Here is a 19586-nt window from a genome sequence, read left to right as displayed (position 1 = left end):
GCTGTCACTGACTTCCTGCACATCTGCAGGCCAGAAGTCAGCCACAGGAGCCCACTGAGCTGCAGGGGTGCCTGGGAAACAGGATCTTCGCCCTGTGTGCCCATGGGGCACTGTGCTAGCGAGATCGACAAATGTGGCTTTATTGCTTCACCTGGCAGCTTCGGCCCTTGCTGCACACAGAGAGGCAAGCAGGGCGAGGGTACTGGTTCCTAGGGAGACACTTGGCCTGAGGTCACTTTGCCAAAGAATTAGTGCAGTGCCTGCATGGACATGTCAGGAGGGACCAAGGCACCAGGAGTTTTCTAGTGTGGTTGCCTTTTTTATGTTTCGATCTCGGATCCATTTGGAATTTGTTCTTACCTAACAGATGATCACAGATCCCCTGGAATGAGCCAGGTCCAACTTCAGAGAGTCTTTTTCTCTTTCCCCTTCTCTGCCTTTCAAATCAAATAAAAGCAAATACATGAATGCACACCCTCAATGAAAACCTAACTAGTGAGCCACTCAGCTCCTTGAGTCGGAGAGTAGTGGGCCAGGGCCCAGCTGTGGGGTCGCCACTGCGCAGGGAGGGACTGTGTCAATCCGAGGAGGCAGCCAGAGCAGCCTGCAGCTCCCCACGCGGGGGCTGGGAAGGGCCGTTGTCAGCCACAGACACCCAGACCTAAGCTCAGGTGTGTCCGGGGAGCGGTGTGACCCAAGTGTAAGCCCCCAGGGGGATGAGGTGGTGGCCTTGAACCTGGTACCCCTTTATAGCTTCCCGTGTCAATTTCTGGACTTGCAGTGAAGCAGGCTGAGTCAGCCTCCTTTCTCCTTGCCTGTCGCTCAGTCCTTGTAGGCCCAGGCAGCCATTTTCAGCTATTTCTGGTTTTCATCTTACTCACTGACTCTATCGCTTACTTTTTGTTTATCACTTTTATTTTATTCTTTTATTAACTACTGCTACTATTTTCTGTTCATAATTTTCTGTATCCCCAAGAAGGTACAGCCCAACCATCTGTTTACATTTCATGATTTTTAGGAAACGTTTTTTTAAAGTTGTTTTTTTAGATATATTTGTTTATTTGAAAGGAACTATAGGGCCTGGCGTGGTAGCATAGTGGTTAAAGTCCTCGCCTTGCACGTGCCAGGATCCCAAATGGGCGTTGGTTCTAATCCCAGCGGCCGCACTTCCTATCCAGCTCCCTGCTTGTGGCCTGGGAAAGCAGTTGAGCACAGCCCAAAGCCTTGGGACCCTGCGTCTGCGTGGGAGACCAGGAAGAGCCCCTGGCTTCTAGCTTCAGATCGGCGCAGTACCAGCCATTGCAGTCACTAGGGGAATGAATCATTGGGTGGAAAATCTTTGTCTCTCCTCTCTGTATATCCACCTTTCAAATAAAAATAAATAAATCTTAAAAAGAAAGAAAGAAAGAAAGAAAGAAAGAAAGAAAGAAAGAAAGAAAGAAAGAAAGAAAGAAAGGAACTGTGATAGAGAAAGAGAGGAAGAGGCAGAAAGAGAAAGAGCTTCCATCTTCTGGCTCATTCCCCAAATGGCCACAGTGGCTGGAGCTGGTCTAGATCAAAGCCAAGAATTCTCCATCTGGGTCTCTCATGTGGGCAAAGGGCCCCAAGGATCTGGCCATCTGTTGTTGCCTTTCCAGGAACATTAGTAGGGAGCTAGATGAGAAGTGGAGTAGCCAGGACTAGAATGGGCACCCATAAGGGAGGCTGGCACTGCAGGCCTGCTTTGCCCACTAGGGCTCCAACCTTGTTGTTACTAGCTGTGGTCACCACGCAGTGTAGTAGATGCATAGACTAACCAGTTCCTCGGGTCCGAGAGAGACTGTGTTTCCCTTGTGCAATGTCTCGTTTGTTCCCGTCCTCCCCACCCCTGCACCATGGCTCCCTTCCCAGCCTCTGTTTCTGTGAGATCAGCTTGCTTAGTTTCCACAGATAAACCCCGATGATGCATGATAAATGCAAGCTGAGTGAAAGGCAGGAAGAATAAATGAGTGTCCACTTCTGTCGTCATGCTGTCCTCACGACTGGCTTGGTTTCACATTTGGGTCTCCCTGAAAAGAGCTGTCTTGCCGTGACCTTGGCTGGAGTTTCCACTTGCACTTGCCTGGTTTTCTGTCCGAGTCTTCCACCTCAGGGCGCCATCTTGTCCTGATGCCCTGTCTGCCCCTGTCTCTCTGGACCCACCATCCCCCACTTCACTGTCTACCCACTGTAGAACCAAGCCAAAGAGACTCCTGTATTTCACTTTGCCTTCACTCAGCCTTCTGCTTCTCCAAGACACCTGCCCAGCAGGCCAGCAGGCCCCGCCCTCTACAGCCATCTCCGCACCTGCCAGGAGCTTTCCCAACCATTCTGAGATGTTGAGTAAATGGGCTACACCCTAGCAACCCAGTTGGCCCAATTGAGGCTGTAAGGGTTTCCTGGGAGGACTACTGTATCTCTGAGATAAACCAGAGACTAACTGGCTGAGTTTATAGCACATCAGGGCCCTAGGACTGAAATACCTGCTGGGTGCCCCTCAGGGGATGGGGTGGCCAACTGCAGTAAAGGCAGTGTTACCTGTACCTGTGACACTCCAGGGTCACCAGGGAGAGACTGGCCACAGTGATTGACAGCCCCCAGAACACATACGCAGGTGCAGTGCTCACAGCCATCTCCCAACATTCACAGGACCTCAGGGCCTGGAATGTTCGAGGACACCAGGCTCCACAGGAAGTGGTGTGGAGCCTGCAGGGTCCTCCCGCCTGCTCTCAGTCAGAGCTGCGCAATGGGGGACCCACAGGTCAAATGAGACCTGTGAGATTGTTGGCTTTCACTTTGCCAAGGCTACTGCAGGTGGGACTGGAGGTACAGTAAATCCATACCGGGCACATTTGTAAGTTGCTGATTTTATATGGCTCACACTGGTGTTACAAATCTCCACATGGTCCCTCACCCCTGCTGTAAGTCACCTCTAGGCACCTTGGAGCACCTGCCTCGGCAGTAGTACTGGCTGGAAAGGTGGCTGTTAGACTGCTCTGTGGGAGAATATGACCAGGGACCAAGTCTGCATGTTGGCAGTGCAGGTTTAAAAAAGTTTTGATTATTATTAAGATGTATTTATTTTCTTTGGAAAGGCAGATTCACAGAGAGCAGGAGAAACAGAAAGATCTTTCATCCTCTGGTTCACTACCCAAGTAGCTGTAACAGCCAGAGCTGTGCTGATCCAAAGCCAGGGACCAAGAACTCCTTCCAGGTCTCCCGCCTGGATGGCAGGGATCCAACCGCTGCAGCCATCAGCCCTCTGGTGCTTCCGGGATACAGACCAGCAGGAAGCTGGATGGGAAGCTGAGCAGTCGGACTCAAACAGGTACTCTGATATGGGATGCAGGGACCATGCGAGCAACACCTTACCTACTGGGCCTCACCCCCTGCCGCAGCTACACTAACACAATCAGCTGAGTCCAAGGCTGTGGAACCCCTGGATTCGGGGGAATAAACAGAGAGCCCTGGGGCCCGGCACCATGGCCTAGCAGCTAAAGTCCTTGCTTTGAATGCACCAGGGTCCCATATGGGCGCTGGTTCTAATCCCAGCAGCTCTACTTCCCATCCAGCTCCCTGCTTGTGGCCTGGGAACACAGTTGAGGACGGCCCAATGCTTTGGGATCCTGCACCCGTGTGGGAGATCTGGAAGAAGTTCCCGGCTCCTGGCTCTGCATTGGCACAGCACCGGCCGTTGCGGTCACTTGGGGAGTGAATCATTGGACAGAAGATCTTCCTCTCTGTCTCTCCTCCTCTCTGTATATCTGACTTTGTAATAAAAATAAATCTTAAAAAAAAAAAAACAGACCCCTTACTGATGGGAAGGGGAGTAGGGGAGTCTGACCCAGGCCTGCCGCAGCGGTATTGGGATGGGGGAACCCCAAGTAATCTGATTCTGTTTTTTGATTCCTTGGTGAAAACACTAATCCATCAGGAATGAGAGGAGAGCGTAGGAATGGTCCGTGATAGGCAGAGTGAAGGGTGGGGCCCTTGTTCTGATCCCCATGTGGCCACAAGGGTCACAGCCTTGGGCACCTGCCCCTTAGTCCTGAACCCCAACCTCCATGGCTTCTGACTTGATGACATCAAGGGCCTGGACTAACAAGAAAGTCCTCCCCACAGCTGGCTGATTTGACCCTGATGTATAAGGAAGTGTGTGTGGGACATTGCACAAGGCCGTGAGGCTTTGCGACACACAGGTCCTCGGGATGCCACGTTTGGGGAGAGGCAACCCAGTGTCATGGTGGTGACAGAGTGACAGTGCCCCTCCCACTGTGAGCCAAGCCTCAGTTGCAGCACTTCGTTCTTCGCTCACTTATCCCTCCCAGTAACCCGCTGAAGCTCAGCCTGCCCATCGGCACAGAGCACGGTCCATGCCCCTAAGCAGAGCTCCACATGGCCCCGCTGGCTCATGCTGGCTGATTGAGACACAGAACAGAACAGCTGCGCTGCTGTGCAGATAAGTTACCTCCGGCCTGGCACCATGGCCTATTGGCTGAAGTCCTCGCCTTGAACACACCAGGATCCCATATGGGCGCCGGTTCTAATCCCGGCAGCTCTACTTCCCATCCAGCTCCCTGCTTGTGGCCTGGGAACACAGTCAAGGACGGCCGAAAGCTTTGGGACCCTGCACCCATGTGGGAGACCTGAAAGAGGTTCCTGGTTCCCGGCTTCAGATCGGCTCAGCACCGGCCGTTGCAGCTCACTTATGGAGTGAATCATCAGACGGAAGATCTTCCTCTCCGTCTCCTCCTCTCTGTATATCTGACTTTGTAATAAAATAAATAAATCTTAAAAAAAAAAAAAGAAAGAAAAGCTACCTCATTGGCCTCCTTCTCCCTGACCCCTGCCTACTTATCTGGAAGCGTCCATTTACCCATCGTGGTTTCTGCCGTTAACTCAGTCATGCCTTGTGCTTTTCTGATTGGAACCTCGCCACTCCTACACTTGCTCCCAAAGGCCATATGTTGCTATCAGGTTCCTGGCATCTATTTCAGCAGAAGTCTGGAAAGCTTTAGTTTCAAGCAGTAAAGAGACCCTGGTGTGACTCGCCACTTCTATCTGTGATAGACCCCCCACAGAAGTCTTCTCAGTGTGTCCTCCTGCCGACAGCTTCCCAGACCATGTAGCAAGGGTGAGCACTTCTCCTTCATCATGGGGTCCCAGTCTCACTCTCTGCAGGGCTGCGGACCAGCGGCTGATGGCTGATGCTCTGGACTCGCTGCATGCACATACATGCAGCAGCATAGAGGTGGAAAGCCGCATTTTAATCTTGGGAGGCTTGATGGTGCTTCATGACCTTTTGCAAGAAGCCTGGCCTTTGTGCCAGCCAAAGCAGCCAATTACAGAGCAATTTCACGATGGATAGGAGGGCTGCTTGAGAGCAGCTGGGCCAACCCTTCATTTTCTTTTTTTATTTGAGAGGCAGAGGGTGAGGTGTGGGGGCAGTTATCTCCCATCTGCTAGTTCATTTCCCCAAATGCCTGCAACAGGCAGGGCTGGGCCGGGTGGAAGCCAGGAGCCCAGAACTCCACCCGTGTCTCCCACATGGGTAGCAGGGATTCAACTAGTTGTGTCATCACCACCACCTCCCTGGGGCCACTTTAGCAGGAAGCTGGAGTTGGGCCGGCCCGGATCCAGATTCTGTGATACGACAGGTGGAATGTGAGGATGTCAAGAAGCCAAAAGCCCAGCCCCAGGCCTGCCTTTGATGTGCAGGAAGGATCCTGTCCAGCAGGTACAGTCAGACTGTGCAGAGGTCACACTTGGCTCCGCCACCTGCACTCCTGTCTGTATATCCCGTGTGTCCCCAGCCTTGGTCACAGTCACACCACTAATATCATGGCTTTGCCATTAGTGCTACAATTCGTGCACTCTTTTATTTACTTATCATCTCTCTAAATCAAATTGTGCTTTTCAAGATAGGTACATTAATTTTTTTCAGAAAGGTTATTTTATTATTTTTATAGGAAAGGCAGATTTACAGAGAAAAGGAGAGACAGAGAGAAAGATCGTTAATCCACTGGTTCACTCTCCAAATGGCCACAGAGCTGAGCCAATCTGAAGCCAGGAGCCTCAAGCATCCTCTGGCTCTCCAATGTGGATGCAGGGTCCCAAGACTTTGGGCCATCCTCCTCTGCTTTTCCAGGCCACAAGCAGGGAGCTGGGTGGGAAGAGGAACATGCAGGATACGAACCAGTGCCCATATGTGATCCTGGCAGTTGTAAGACCACCAGGCTACCACACTGGGCCCAAACGTAAGAGTGTCCGGGGAAATCGGAAAAGGGGGCCAAGGCAGAAATGATTGGCAAGACAACTCTGTGCTAAATTTTGAGGGTAGGAGCAGTCGGCATCCTCTTCAGAGCCACATGAAGGGGAGCTGCCACTTGCTCAGCTGCAAACCCAGGCACGCCCTAAGATTTCGATTATTCTGTCAGTCATTTGTACTCTTACCTTTTTCTCGTAGATGTTATATACAGCAGAAAGGGCTTCTTTTCTTTTTTTCCGTCACCTACATCCCAAGTTTTGGAGACTTGTATAACATTTGCAGATGGAGAACTGCTGAGTCCTGCCTGCCAGCCCACAGTGACTGGGGAAACTCCACTGTACAATACAGTCATACAGTGGCCCACCGGCCGCATCAGTTACTTCTCTGCCTGCAAAAGCTACCCCAGACCCATATGACCTTCCAGCCTGTGACCCCCGTGACACCCTGACCTGATCCACGGCATCAGTCACTGGAAGTGGCTGATGACTTCGAAACCACCTGCCACCTCTTGCCCTCCTCACCTGGCTGTCCCACAGAGCACTCAGCATCCATGATGAATTTGACATCATGCTTCCCACTCCACCCCAACCCAGGTATCCTCTCCTTCCTGCATGTCCTGCAAATTCACTAATGTACCACCTTAGAATCAAGCCAGAAACCCTAGGGCTGGCTTCCCCAGTTGCAGGCGCAGCACAGTGGGCCAACAGGCGGAAACGTGCACTGCCTGAAGGGGGCAGCCTTCTCCCAGCTGCGGGCAGAGCTGCTGCCAGGCCCAAAGGGGCCTTGTATGGTCTCTCAGACCTCTGTCCTCTTCTAGTGCCCCACCCAGACAGCCATCATTTTGGGCAGTGCCCCCATTTTTAGATGCAGGCTGCTAGTACAATGATTGTAAAGTCACACCTGGGCCCTGCCTCCCATGGTCCAGGTGCAGCGTGAGGACTGCCGCACATCCCTCTGCCTGTCCACTCTGCCAGAGGAAGGTGCATTCTTCCACAACTCCAGCTACCCACCCACAACTCCAGCTACCCCTTACCCACACATCAGGTCAATGTGTGACACTTTATGGTCCCAGTGTAGACAAATCCTCTACTCCCTAAGAAAGAAAAGCTGGGAATCTGCATTCGCAGATGAGATCCAGTTCTTACAGTTCACGTAAAAGCAAAGCAAACGTCTCATGCTAGTTTCTTCGCCCCTCCCCGCAGCCGCCACCTGACAGCACAGCTGACTGCCCATCAGGCACCATGCTGTGCCCTGTGTACTCATGACCTCCGTTTAGGAGGTCCCCGAGGGGAGAACCCTGCCTTCATGTTCCCACGTTACAGGCAGGGAGGCAGAGCGGGCCAGGTGAAAGGCACACCAGGAATAACGCTGCTCAGTCAGTGGAGTTTAACTGTTTTCCTTCAACTTTATTTCTCCCTTAAGTTTGCTAACATGATGGCTCACTTCCTCTCTATGGCTCACTCTCCCCTATCAGTTCTGTTCCCAGTCTCCACTTGTCTCTCCCCAGGTGTGAGGTCTAACTGACGTGCATAACAACCAAGTCCCTGCAGTTGTAAAAGGCAAAATTCACAGATTCCTAAAGAGGCCAGAGAGAAGTTTCAACTTCCTAAAGTGGCTTTAAGTTTCTCCCTTCCTAGTCCTAGGATTCCTCTTGGGCTCCACTCTCCTCAGGCCCTGGAGCGTCACACATGGCCACACAAGAGCACTTGTGTGAGCAGGAGGCCATTACTATCAGTGCATTTTGACCCTAGATGGCAGGGGCAGTCTGTTCTGCTGGCACAGCTCTGGGGGAGTACTGCATCTGGGGTAACCTTGACCCAGAGATCTGCATTCCCCATGAGCAGGTTGCATCCTGCTGGCCTGGCCCACCAGTTGAGAGAACCAGATCTGGTGCGTGTGCCTGTGCTTTTCCTTATTCCTCTTGCTGAGTTCAGTTTAAAAACATGGACATTATATGTCAAACAAGCAGAAGAAGGTGGAAAGAAATGGCAGACCACTAGAGGACCTGGTACCCCGGAAACAGCATGCTGCTGAGTCCCTGGGATACTTGCTTTGCCTCCTACATTCCACGCTTGGAACCCAGTGACCCAGGACTGTTGTGCACACAGATTTTTTAAAGACCCCAGAATTTTACTATTGGGATGGACACTTGTCACACTTTTTTAAAAAAATTTATTTTTATCGCAAAGTCAGATATACAGAGAGGAGGAAAGATAGAGAGAAAGCTCCTCCGTCCATTGATTCACTCCCCAAGCAGACGCAACAGCTGGAGCTGAGCCAATTCGAGGCCAGGATCCCAGAGCCTCTTCCGGGTCTTCCACGCGGGTGCAGGGTCCCAAGGCTTTGGGCTGTCATCGACTGCTTTCCCAGGCCACAGGCAGGGAGCTGGATGGGAAGTGGGGCCACCTGGATTAGAACCGGTGTCCATATGGGATCCTGGCATGTGCAAGGTGTGGACTTTAGCCGCTAGGCTATCATGCTGGGCCCCATTTGTCACACTGTTAAGACACAGTCTTGAGATGCCTAGCTCCTGTATCAGAGAGCCTGGGTTGATGTCCCAGCTTCACTCCTGATTCCAGTTGCCAGCTCATCCAGACCATGGGAGGAAGCAAGTGATGGCTTAAGCAGCAGTTGTACACATTTGGAGAGTGAATCAGTGAATGGAAGAGCTCTCCCTCTTTCTGCTTTTCAAATAATTTTTAAAGAATTTGCTCTTTTTAGTCAAAGCAGCAAGAAATGGAAAGCCAAACAAGGCCAAAAACTTCCAGAAGATGACTGCTCTGTGCCAGTCAAAAGCCACAGACACCAACTGTGCCCCACACCCAGAGGGATGGAGAACCTGGAATTCCCCTGCACCCGAGAGCAGTACACCAACGCTTCCCCACCACCACCACCTCTGCACAGGCAATTTCAGAGAAAACAGGTAGAATGGAAGGTTTGAATCAGATCCAGTGTCTGATGGTATAATAAGAACAGGACCAGGTTTCAGTAGAAACATTACTTCTTCTGGATCTTACCAGAAAGATCTAGTACCACATGAACAAAGGCAATCAATAGATGCAACAGGGAAAACAGAGAGCGAGATTTCAAAGCAGCCATGATAAAATTGCTTCGGTGAGCAATTACAAACCATCTGAAAGGAATGAAAATGAGAAAAATCTCAGCAAGGGAGTCAAGATACAAAAAAAAAAAAAAAAAAAAAAAAAAAAAACCACAGAAGTTCTTGAACTGGAAACTGGCATAACTGGGATTAAACACTCAATGGACCAACACACAGGCAGAATGGAGGGGCTCAGGAACGAATCATTGAGCTGGAGCAACCCTCAAGCTAAACAAGGAGAACACAGAACAGACTCAGACCTGTGGCACAGTGAGACCCACATGCACATCACTGGAGTCTCAGAAGAGGAAAGCCAAAGGAGCCGAAAGTGTCGGTGGGAAACCATGTCTGTTCATCTCCAAACAAAAGAACGCCTAAGCACCTGTCTGCACCAAAACACATCACACTCAAACTTCTTAAAAAAAAAATGGCCCGTTGTGGTGGCCCAGTGGCTAAAGTCCTCTCCTTGCATGCTGGGTTTCCATGTGGGCATTAGGTCATGTCCTGAATGCCCCACTTCCCATCCAGCTCCCTGCTTGTGGCCTGGGAAAGCAGTTGAGGATGACTCAGAGCCTTAGAACCCTGCAGCCACATGGGAGATCTGGAGGAAGCTCCTGGCTTCTGACTTTAGATCCACTCAGCTTCAGCCATTGTGGCCACTTGGGGAATGAACCAGAAAACAGAAGATCTTTCTCTCTATCTCTTCTTTGTTCTGCAAATCTGGCTTTCCAGTAAATAAATACATAAATAGGAAAAAAGACAAAATTCTGAAAGCAATGAGAGGAAATGGCAGATTCCCTGTAATGGGGGAAAAACATTAACATTTTAATGTCAGTGGGTATTTAATCAGATATTACCAATGCGAGAAAGAAGAGCTCCGTGTTTTTCTAAGTGTTGAGATTAGAGAGCTGTGAGCCAAGAATTCTCTAGCTAGTGAAGATACCCCCCAGGAATCAGGGGAGCCCAAGATGTTCTTGGAGGAAGAGAAACCAAGAAAAAAAAGTACTTGGGATCCCAGGAAGGGAGACAGACTGAGCAAGAACAAGGACAAGTTATAATAGACATTAAGTAGATTACAGTTAACAGTTGGAGCCAGAAATGTCGCAGTATCTGATGTGGTGCTCAGGGTTCCTGTCTGTGCAGGCCAGCCCAGGGACATAGGAGAAGTGAAATGTCTACAATTCACTGGAACTGGTAAAACGACCTTGAGACCTGAGATGGCGGTCGGAGGGCTCCTGTCTGTGCAAGGAAGAATTCAGACACGAGGCAGACAGGAGCTGTGAGCTTGCCAGCCAAGTGCACTGAAGGGGGCACACCTGGTCAGCCAGGCACCACCACAGGAAGGAACTGAGACCTGGTCAAGCCGCGTCCTTGCCGTCTGTCTGGGTCTGGTGCCCCAACCCTGCCCTGCTCCCTCCTTCCTCTCTCTTCTGGGAAACTGCTGGGTGGAGGGCCTTCAGGGAGTGGAATTTCTGAAAGTCTTCCCAGAACCTTATCAGTGTGATAGAACCAGAGAGAGATGCCTCTAACGGTGCCCAGGGGCCATCCTCCAGTCTGCCGTCAAAGCTTCTTTCCTTGTTCCAGCTTGGAAACATTCTCCTTTTCTCCCCCACCCCCTGCAGAATTCCCATTTGCTTCAGTTTTCTTATACACACAGGCTCATGTCTGCCGAGCTACCTAACAGCATTACCAAAGTGTGGTGCATAATATGCAATCAATAGAGTAACCACTAAAGAGCCTGTGCAACAAAAATCAACAAAATTTAAAAGCAAAATTATATTCAAGTAACCCACAGAAACTGAAGAAAAAATAGGGGGCAAATGGTAGTCACATTTAATGTAAGGCACCTAAGCATCAATTATACGACAGACATGGGGGCCTCGCATGGTGGCCCAAAGGCTAAATCCTCACCTTGCAAGCGTCAAGATTCCATATGGACGCTGATTTGTGTCCCCACTGTCACTTCCCATCTGGCTCTCTGCTTATGGCCTGCGGAAGCAATAAGAGCACAGCCCAAGCCTTGAGGCCCAGCATGTGAATGGGAGGTCCAGAAAAGTTCCTGGCTTCTGGTTCATATAGGCTCAACTGCAGCTGTTGCAACCACTTGGGGAATGAACCAGTGGATGGAAGATCTTTGTCTCTCCTTCTCTCTGTAAATCTGTTCTGCCTTTCCAATAAAAATAAAATAAATATTTTTAAAAATTTACAGACATGGGTAGAATGTATCCTTGTATCTCTGCAAGAAACTCCATATAGATTGATTGTGCAGAAAATACCAAGTGAGCTGCGAGTTCAACAAACCCAGACGTTCCTGTGTGTGTGTGTGTGTGTGTGTGTGTAGCTGACCAGTGAGTTCAAGATGCAGCATTCTCAGAGCAGGCTGAGTGGAAGCTCTTGCCTGCACACAGGAAGGAATTCTTGTCTGAGACATGGAGAGGAGTCATGTGTGTGCCAGTTGCATGTAATGAAGGGCACACTTGGCACCTCAGGAAAGAACTGGGACTTTGTGACTAAATGTTTATAGGACCTGGGTGTGCCCGCTATCTATCAGATCCTCCCTGCACTGGGGAATGGAGCCTACAGCTCCCTTGGTGTAGGCTGGGGCAGGTTCCTGTAGACTGCCCCTGGAGAGGGTTGGAACCCACCCAACCCACCCAATCAGGACACGACTTCTGATGCATAGTGCAGGCCTGCCTCTTGTTCCTACATTTCCCCCTCATTGAACCACAACAAAATCCCCATGTTCTTTGACTCCTTGAACACACACACAGCTGATGTCTAACTCGCTACCCTAATGATAAGCAACACACAAACATCAGTTGTATTTCCATATATTGGGATTAACAGGAAGCCAACATATGGAACCTGAAGTTTAAAGTATGTGGCATTTATAATTGCTTTTAAAGAAAAGTGTAAATCTGGTAAAACACTGTAAGCTGGGAATGGTACTTCATAAAAGAGCTGAATAAACAGAGATTTATCATGTTTGTGGATTGGAAGACAGAACCGAAAAACATTAATTCTCAGCAAATTGGCATACATGTTTAAGTCAATTTCCATCAAAATCACTGACAAGATTGTTTTTAGCTACCGACAGGATTCTTCTAACATTTATATTGAAACTACTAGGATAGTTAAAGCAATCTTGATGAGAAAAATAAGGTTGTCAGGAACCAGCCTGCCCATTCTCAAGATCAAACAGCTTCAAAACCTGTGGATTCTGCTGGAGAAATAGCCACCAGTCAGTGAGGCAGGAAAATGAACTCCAAAACAGACCCACACAGCAGGTCAGTCAAATTTTCAGAAAGACACAAAAGCAGTTCCAGGGAGGAAAGGTAGTCATTTCTATAAACCGTACTGGCGCAATTGCTCATGCACAAACAAATGCTGATGTCAATTCAAGATTCAGCTGGAACTGAGTTACAATCCAAAACACAAGTCAAATCTGCACAACTTGTAGAGGCCGGCAGAACCGAAAACCTCCAGCTGGAGGCCCAAGGAAGGGGCTCTGAGACAACAGGAAATGGGGACTGCTGCTAAGCCACATTTCATCCAAACGGACACGGGTGCTGGGCCATAGACCGACGGCCAACCAGGAGAAGGTTTTGCAAATGACACATCTGACCCGGAGGCTTTATGTCCAGAACTCTGAAAACACAGTCAAAAGAAACAAACAACTCAAAAAATGATCAAAAGACGAGGCTGAGGCCACTCTGTATTTACAGATGGCAAACAAGCTGGTGGAGAGACACTCAACAACATTAGCCATTAAGTAAATGCAAATGAGAGCCCCAGCGAGAGATGGCTGGGCACTTAACAGAAAGGTTAAAAACAAATGACCACACTAAATGCTGACAAGAATGCTGACAAACTGGATTTTGCTGGCCCTGCAGGCGGGACCATCAGAGGATACAGCTACTAGGAAAAACATTTTGGCAATGTTCCCTCAACCCCCAAGCCTGTGCATCCACATTTATAGCAGTTTCCCCAGACATCTGCCAGTAGGTGACCCTGTCCCACATCGGGGCAAACCACACACACACGCTAGGACATAGGATGAAAACAGCTCATCCTAAAAGGTGACGTACTGTATCACGTGTCCCTTCAAAACATTCTGAAAATGGCAAAAATGGTCAGATTGCCGGCTTTTATGGGGTTGGGGATGGGGAGATGGAGGCCAAAGTGGCCATGTCCAGGCCGCCAAGCCTGCTGTGACAGGTGTGCAGGGAGTGACCATGGAGGGGAAACTGAGTCAAGGATACACAGCATCTCTCTTTCTTGCCATTGTATCACAATTATCCCCAGATAAAAAGTACAGTGAACAGAAGAGGCTAGATCTGCTCAGAGTGCCATCCCCACCGTTTTGCAACCCAAGTCCCCGTAGGCAGGGTAGCAGGGCTGGGAGGAGCCCTTGGAGCTTGCAGCCACAATGCCCCTAAGGGCCTGTTAACAACTCCAGTGAAGTCTTCTCTTAAAACTACCCCCATAAAAACTTGCAAGCAAGTGTCCCGTAGACCCCACCCACCCCCTCCTTTTAGCAAATCACAATCCAAGGATAAGCCACATGGGCTTAGCACGCCCACTGGGGCAGGGTTCCTTGCTCCCCAACCCTGAGACTGTGGCCCCTTGCTCTCCACCTGCTTGATAATGGAGCCTCGGGGACCTGTATGAGGCCAGAGACTCGAGCTGTGCCAAGGCCCTATTGTCAAATTAGCTGGAAGGCTGTGTCCCGGGCCTGGGTCACCTTTGTGTAGGAACCGAGGCTCCAAGACACAGACCAGTCTTTACAGCTGCAAAGTTGTTGGTCATGGAACGAAGGACACAGAGACCATTTGAAGTCAGCATGAGTCGGGGGCAGTTGTCAAACTGTCACTCAGGTGAGGAGATGCCACTCAGGGAAGAGGCTGAAGTTGAGACCTGGCAGGCCCGGAGCCTGTTGCTGTATTCTCCAGGGCTCCAACAGACAGAGCAGAAACCTTGTGCTGGCCTTGTGAGATTGTGTTTGCACAACTGGTTCCTGGGGCAGCGGGAGGGTGGCTGGGGAGGGCGGGCATTTGCGGCTGCCAAGTCTGCCTCTCCCCTTTGCCCCTTTTTGAGGTTTGGCTGTGTATGGGGGTGGCAGGGAGAGGTGTTTGTGTTTATGTCTCTATGTATCCCTGGATATGTTTGTGTCTAACTGTGTTATTTTCCGCATGAGTCTCTGGATGTCGCGTTTCTGCGTATACAGTGTGCATGCCCGTCTGCACCCATGTGTGCATGCATGCATTTGTGATGTGCGCTGAGTGTAGGTGCTATCTCCCTGGAGCCTCGCTGTGAGAGCAGTGCCTGTGTGAGGGGCCGTGTGTGAGTGAAGTATAAATGTGCACACACATGTGCGTTGTGTGTGTGTGTGTGTGAGCGCGTGGGCGTCTGTGTTCCCGTGCACGTGCTGTCCGGGAACAGCTCCGTGCGCGCGCCTGGGAGCAGTGCAGGCGCCCTTCCACACCAAGGCCCTGGAGAGCCGCGCTCTCTGGATCAGGGCCCCCTGACAGTTCCCAGGCCGCCACCCCGGGGCGCGGCTGCCAGGGAAGCCGGTGGGGAGGAGATCGTGGCCGGGTTCGTGGGCCGCGCCCCCGCTCCTCCCCGCGGGCCGGGCACACGTGGGCCCCGGGGCGCCGCCTCCGTGCGCCGCCCGCCGGTCCCGCGCGTCCCCACCCACCTCGGGCCGCCCCCACCGCCGAGCCGGCCCGGGGATAAAGTGGCGGCGCAGACGCCGCGCCCTGTCGCCGCGGAGCCGGCCGCGCGCAGCTCGTCCCGGCCCTGGCCCGCCGCAGACGAGGATCCGCGGCGCTCGGGGAACGCGACTGCGGCGCTCGTGGCCCCCCGGTAACTGTCCCTGGACCCCCGCCCCAGCCTGCGAGTGCCGCCGCCAGAGGCGATGCCGGCATCGGGGTCCTCAGCGCGCTCGGCGAGCCTGGGCACCCCCTCCCGCGTGCGTGTGTCTGGCGCGCGTGGCGGTGCGCGTGGCAGCGCGCGCGTGTGTGCGGGCGCGCGCCCTGCCTGCTACCTCGCGCCAGCCCCCAAACCAACTTGTCCCCAGCAGCCGTGTCTTGCAGCCGCTGGTGCTCGGACAGTGACCACGTCCCCAGGGGCTGCCTTTGGCGGCATTGGCAGTGACAGGCGCGGGAGCCCGGTTCCCCACGCTGTTGGGAACGCACGGGAAGCAAAGTTTGCCTAGAAACCCTGGGAGTGGGTGGGGAGGGGGACGTCATCCTGAGGGGCGCCTGTGTGTGGATGCAGGGGGGCCCTCGCGTTCGCGGTGCCCAAGCATCCCTCCTCGGCCCTTCCGGGGATTTGTTTAGGAAAAGTGATGACACTAACTAGAAGTGGGGACCGCAGGCGCCGGGTCCCGCCCCGGGGAGGGGGGGCAAGCTCCCGGCGCTGGGAGCGGGGAGGAGCGGGGCGCAGGCTCCAGGCTCGGCACCCACAGCCCTTGCGGGCAGGACAGCGCGGCGCGGGTGGGCTCGGCTTGGCGGCCGCCCGCACGCTGCCCGGGGCCGCGGCGATGAGCAGATGGCCCTGGCTCTCCGGGCGCTGACCCTCCAGGCTGCCGCGGGCGTGGGATGCGAAGGAACGCCGGGGCGGAATGGAAACAGGTCTGCGGTCGCATCTTGGGCATCTCAGCCGCGGGCGGGCAGGCGGGCAGGCGAGCTGGCGAGCTGGCGAGCTGGCGAGCTATCGGCAATGGAACGGAGCATTCCTCTGCCTCGCTCTGGCGTCCAACCCCCCCACACCCCCAAAACTGTTCCTGGGAGGTTTTTAGCTAGATCGGGGCTTCTCGCAGCTGGGTCTTTGTACCCAGGGAGCTAGCTGTCGTTTCCACTTGATTACAGCTAAAATAGTCTTTAAAGATGAAGTTTCCTGAAATGATTTAAAATAAACACAGATGGGAAGGTAGGGGGCGGGAGGGGGGACTGTAAGGAGGCACTTAAATAAAAGTGAGCTTTTTCTTAAGGACAAATGGGCTTTTTCAGTCTTAGAGAGGTTTGCAAGAAATACATGCAATTTTTAAAAAGCTTTGGAATTAATTTTTTTTTCTTTTTCTAAACTGGTTAACGAAATGTTAGTGGCTCTGGGCAAGGCTCTCGCCCGAGTCCACCTGACTTTGGCATCTGTCCACTCTCTCTTCAAGGGCTCCAAGACCGCTCCAGGATGCCTGAGGAAAGTTCGCCGCGGCGGACCCCACAGAACGTGCCCTACCGGGACCTCCCGCACCTGGTCAACGCTGATGGACAGTACCTCTTCTGCAAGTACTGGAAGCCCACGGGCACACCCAAGTAAGTCACCCCTTACCCTGTCCCCCAGTTTTCTGGGGCTGTACCTGATTCTTCGCTGTCCTGGGGGACCACCTGCTCTGTGACCCACCTGCTACGTGTCCCAGCTGAGTATCAATACAACCAGGTTATAGACTTTATATATGTGTATGTATGTATGTATATATAAGTATTTTAAAACCAGAACTTGCTTGTTCATCATGGGCTAGAATAGGGTTCCTACCATTTGGCAGTTTACAAAAAAAAAAATCCACTTGACTCAATTTCTTGGGGGGGAACTGATGGTTTGCAGTCCAAGCAAGACCAGAGGTGCTGGCCTTGCCTTTCCTGTGGGTTCAGAGCTCTTGACAGGAACATACATGTGTGGCCAAGGAAGAGAGGGGCTGGGGCGGGTGGCGTCTTTCCTCCATGTTCCTTGGCAGCTCCATGGCTTGGTGCATTTTCCCATCAGAGCTCTGCCCGGCTGTTGGGAGCGGGCGCCGGGCACCGCACAGATCAGACAGCTGGTCTCCTGCTGCTTCCCTGCTCTTGGATGGAGCAGGAAAACCCTGCTTGTTCGTGTTATTCGGGGAGAGATGTCACATGTGTCAGCCCAGTGGCCTGGTGACAGGGGAGCCGTTCCTGCTCCAGGGGCTTGACCTGTCTCGCAGGGATCACGATGGGGTCCGGGTTACATTATCCCTCTGTGTCTCCTTGACCACCCAACACAATTTCTCCCATGTCTTTGATGAGGTGTATGTGTGTGTGAATCTAGAGACTCGTGGAGACCTAGCTTAATAATCCTGGCTACAGGGGCGCAGTACAACTTTGCTGTGGTTAATGGGCTAAGAGTTTCTAGCAGTTCTGAGAATATCTTTTTTTTTTTAATTTCCTGCCTTAGAAGGGGAGAGGGGAACCAGGGAGGGACAGAGAGTGGAATCATTTCATTCTCTGCCCCTGACTTAGCTGGTTCTGTGTTCTTGGTTTAATTTCTTGCGAGGAAATGGTTATGCGCTGAGTTGTTTGATCGCTGCTGCACCAAAAGAAGGAGGCCTTGCCAATGTCCGGTCTGAGGCTCTGGGGCTTGGTCATTTGAGCTGTGAGGTTGTCCTAGTTTGCACAATGGAGCGGGCCTGCAGTCCCCGGCCCCAGAGGAGTGGGTTGCGAATGGCCGAGTTGGCCGCCCTCCCCTCGGCTGTGGGTGGTTTTCACAATCTTGGAGCTGAAGTTGTGTAGCAGGCAGCTCTCCCTCCGCCGTGCCACTTCTGCTCCAGTTAGAGATGGCAGCTCCACACAGCTCCAGCTGAGCTCGACTTCTGAAAGTCAGCGTGTGTCCTGTGGAGGATGGTGATTGGGTGTTAAGAAAGGGGGTGGAGGTCAAGAGCGTTTAGGATTCGCAAGAAATGAGTGGGTCTGGGCCAAGTTCAGGGCAGAGGGACCGAAATGAAGACAGCTTCAGAGCCAGCAGCGTTCATGGCTCGGTGCACCCTTTCCGTCGCACTGCTCGCGTCCTGGGGAAGGAGGGTGGTGAGGTCATGGGACCTGCCCAGGTCGCGTGGCTGGGCCAGGCCTACTGGCTCTACCCCCTGGAGTTGATGCAGACCCGTGAACTCCCTTTTGCGGTGGGGTCTGGAGGCTCCCCAGCATTTCATATCCAGCCCTAACTAATTAGAACAGAACAGGGTCCTGGAAGCCCCCTGCCTTGGCAGTGTTAACCCGTTGCTGCACCTTGGGAGGGATGTGGGGGTCACAGGGGAGGGACCCTGGCAGGCAGAGTGGCCAGAGTTGGTCTGGATGTGTACCGAGCACAACTGAGCCTGGCTGCTCTGTAGCTTGCCCTCTTGCATGGTCCCCAAGATGGTGCCACACTCTGTGCAGGACAGCTCCATCCTGTCTGCTTTGGGCTAGGTCACATGGGCCTCAACTTCCCCCCAACTTCTGGACCCCCTGAGATCCTTTTGTCCTTACTGATAGACAGAGACAGAGAGGGAGGCAGAGACGAGACTGAACTTGTTGGGTCTCCTCTACCAACCATGACATGTGGGCCCAATGACCTCTGTTCTCATGTTATCTTTCTCACAGATGCCCCGGGGGCCCCTGGACCACCTGTACCAGATCCACAATTGCTTTGCTTAGCTAGCTCAGGTTTGGGTTGGTTTTCCAGTTAGTGAGCTTTCCCTCCACCTCCCCCCTCAACTCCTTGAGCCCCCCCACAGCACTTGCTGGACTCAAGGTTGGTTCTGCAGTACCTGGGAGCCAGCTGCAGGTGCCAGCGGCAATCAGGCAAACCGGCTTAGCCGGTTCCTGGGAAGCAGGCTGTGCCCTTATCAATACCAGGGAAAGGGGAAAGAGAAAGCCTCTCTTGGGTGAGCCTTGGGGATCTGCAGGGTCAGTGCTGGTCTACTCATACAGAGCAGGGAGACCAGCCATCCACTTGGCAAGTTCATGGCCTCCTGGAAGGGTTCATTGTCATGGCAAGGGTCATACTTACGGTAGAACAGAATGAACTTCTGGGCAGTGAGTGCCAGGGACGCGTTCCAGGGCCTGGGCAAGACCCTGAGCCCGAATGCTTTCATTTCCTCTTCTCATCCGTCTGTGAAGCAGGGTGAGGATGATTCAATAGAGGCTCAAGGTCAGCGTCCACCCCAGATGGCCCTGCCCTGCAGGCCTGCAGTGGAGTTCACAGATGGGGTTCTCCCCACCTTGGCTCTACTTGGAGTTCGGGTAAAGATCACTTCCCCTGGGTAAAGAGTAATAGAGTTAATTCATTTCCCCCTTGTTGTTTCCAAGTAACATATTACCAGTGGGAATTAGGTGAAAGTTTGTTCTGCCCCAGCTAACCTGCCACATGTAGCTGGAACCCCAGCACTTCGGCTGCTTTCACAGACCCTGGGCCTGTCGGGAGCAT

The 19586-nt window shown here is 52.4% G+C and overlaps 1 protein-coding gene across 3 annotated transcripts in view; it reads left to right on the top strand.

The window, feature by feature from the left end:
- The first annotated feature begins 15088 nt into the window (after nucleotides 1–15088).
- The window catches only part of MGLL (monoglyceride lipase), an 85705-nt gene continuing 81207 nt past the window's right edge, over nucleotides 15089–19586 (top strand). The window contains exons 1-2 of one of the 3 annotated variants that reach the window (XM_058678891.1): nucleotides 15089–15251; nucleotides 16558–16702. In XM_058678891.1, the coding sequence (XP_058534874.1) occupies nucleotides 16578–16702 (125 nt within the window). In that variant the 5' untranslated portion in view covers nucleotides 15089–15251; nucleotides 16558–16577. Of the gene's footprint in view, nucleotides 15252–15843; nucleotides 16022–16557; nucleotides 16703–19586 lie in introns of those variants that run through there. The other 2 variants (XM_058678890.1, XM_004581348.2) reach the window with 2 other exon arrangements.

The sequence above is a fragment of the Ochotona princeps genome, chromosome 21 (assembly GCF_030435755.1).
Source record: "Ochotona princeps isolate mOchPri1 chromosome 21, mOchPri1.hap1, whole genome shotgun sequence".
Taxonomy (NCBI): Eukaryota; Metazoa; Chordata; class Mammalia; order Lagomorpha; family Ochotonidae; genus Ochotona; species Ochotona princeps.
Note: the sequence above shows the minus strand (reverse complement) of the source record. Positions and strands in the feature narration are given on the sequence as shown.